The sequence below is a fragment of the Tupaia chinensis genome, unplaced genomic scaffold (assembly GCF_000334495.1).
Source record: "Tupaia chinensis unplaced genomic scaffold, TupChi_1.0 Scaffold144741_1, whole genome shotgun sequence".
In the NCBI taxonomy this organism is placed as follows: Eukaryota; Metazoa; Chordata; class Mammalia; order Scandentia; family Tupaiidae; genus Tupaia; species Tupaia belangeri.
In genome coordinates this window covers 808,795-810,781 of record NW_006204601.1, presented here as the reverse complement: position 1 = coordinate 810,781, position 1,987 = coordinate 808,795, and the positions used below count along the sequence as shown (strand labels likewise).

The 1,987-nt window shown below is 53.4% G+C and overlaps 1 protein-coding gene across 1 annotated transcript in view; it reads right to left on the bottom strand.

Moving 5' to 3' along the window:
* Positions 1–98: 98 nt before the first annotated feature.
* DUSP3 (dual specificity phosphatase 3) overlaps positions 99–1,987 on the bottom strand; it is a gene marked incomplete at its 5' end in the record, with an annotated part of 7,767 nt that continues 5,878 nt past the window's right edge. The window contains 1 exon segment of the mRNA XM_014583790.1: positions 99–1,388. Within this exon segment, the coding sequence (XP_014439276.1) occupies positions 1,183–1,388 (206 nt within the window).

Here is a 1,987-nt window from a genome sequence, read left to right as displayed (position 1 = left end):
CTGCGTCATTGTAGCAAAGTCCTTAAAAAGGCTGTTCCTTTTTGCTTGTTTGCTCAACCACCAGTGGAGGATCCATTTGGGTGCTCTGTTATGTTTCATTTCTGCCTGGCTGAGTCACTCCAGGGACCCTGCACTGGCACCTGAGGGCCACAGGAGCCACTTCTAAGTGGGCAGGTGTTCACTGGGGACCATTCATTTTATTGCTCTTCCTCTACTGCGTTTCCAGGAGGCACACCCCCTGCACACGCCCCCGCCCTCCCCACTGTAATTGGCCAGTTTCCTCCTCCTGTTCTTGGAATGGCCACCGAGACAAAAAGCAGTTGGCACAAGTGACTTGGGCTTGCCAATGCTATAATTCAAGACAGAACCCTTGTAATTCTCCAAGTGGTGAGGTTTTTAAATAGGCTGAACTTAAACACCCTATTCTCTAAAAAAGAAAAAGAAAATCAGACCCAAGGCATCACTCTCCTAACAAACAAAGCAACTGACACAGTCAGGGAAAGATCCCGAAGCAGCAGGTTCTGAGCTCAAGCCTTCCACAGGTTCACATTTGACAAATGCTATGGCTTTAGGAGAGACCTCCAAGAGAGTCTGCCCACCCCCCTGGGCCTCTTTGTGCAGGTACCTTTAATCCTAAGGAAATAATTTGAATGCAGCCTCTTCATGGGAACTTGCACCCACTAACAACTGGCAAACAGCCCTGCCCCAGCTTCGGACCCCCAGACTTGCCAGGGTCCCTAAGCAGGGTGTGAGCAGCCCAGGGTGACAGACAGGAGAGAGGAAGGCCCACATTTGCATAGTTCCCTTACTGGGGCTCAAGGTGCTGAGGCCCTGGGGGGAGGATTCGGGGTAGGGGAAGGGAGGTCACGAGGGGCCCTGTGACGTCTCCCTCAGACCTCCTGCCCTGAGTCATGGAGAAGCATGCATGCCACAGGCCTCCCCACCCAAGGGGAGGACATCACAAATCACAGACAGGACGACCAGGGAGCGGATGCCCTCCTCGGCAAGCTTCTTTATGTGCTCCCGGGGGCGGGGGAAGTGGCCCAGGGCTGTGTTGGGACAGACTTGTGGGCAAGTGCCTTGTGATGCTGGGAGCAGGGTACACTGTGTTTCCTAAACGTGGCGGCTGGCGACCCCCTCAACCAGGGTCTCCCCACAGGACCTCTGGAGGAAGGGGGCGCCCTAGAGTTTCAATTTTCCCTCCTTCACTAGTCTGTCGTTGAGCTGGCAGAGCTGAGCCAGGAAACCATCGTTGGGGCCGATCTCACGGTTCTGCCTCACGGCGCTCAGGGCAGACTTGACGTCCATCTTCTGCCGCATCATGAGGTACGCGATAACCAGAGTTGGGGAGCGGCTGTAACCCTCCCGGCAGTGCACAAGCACCCGGCCTGTAAGAACCAAGGGCGATGCAGTTAGCCAGCGATGTCCAATCACCCCAGAGTGGTAGCTGAAATTCTTCTAAGTACAAAGTGCTACCATTGCATACCAGGGAGAATAGCTAAAATGAGAAAGATGGAGGGGCCAGAGGGTAGCTCATTGGTTAAGGTGCTGAACTCCCACATAGTTGACCGTGGTTCAAGTTCCAGGCCTGGTGGCTTGAAACTCATACCAGGCGCACGTGTGCACACACAAAATATCAAGAGGAGAATGGAAGAGAAGGGATGGCATTGTGGCCACACCCCTGAGGGGTGATTTCTCACTTTCTCTTTGTCTCTGTCTCTCCAGATTTTTGCACCCTGTAGCAAAAATCTCTAAAAGAAAGGAAAAAGGAAGGAAGAAGCGAAGGGAGGAAGGAAGGAAGAAGAGAGAGAGAGAGATGGACAAGACAAAGCATTGGTGAGGATGTAGAACAACTAGAACTCTTCTGTGTAGCTGGAGTAGAGGTGAAAACTGGGATAAGCGCTTTGAGAACTGGTGGTATCTGCTCAAGCCAGACACGTGCACCCTCCGCGGCCCAGCAACTCCACCCCAGTCCATGCCAGCAGGA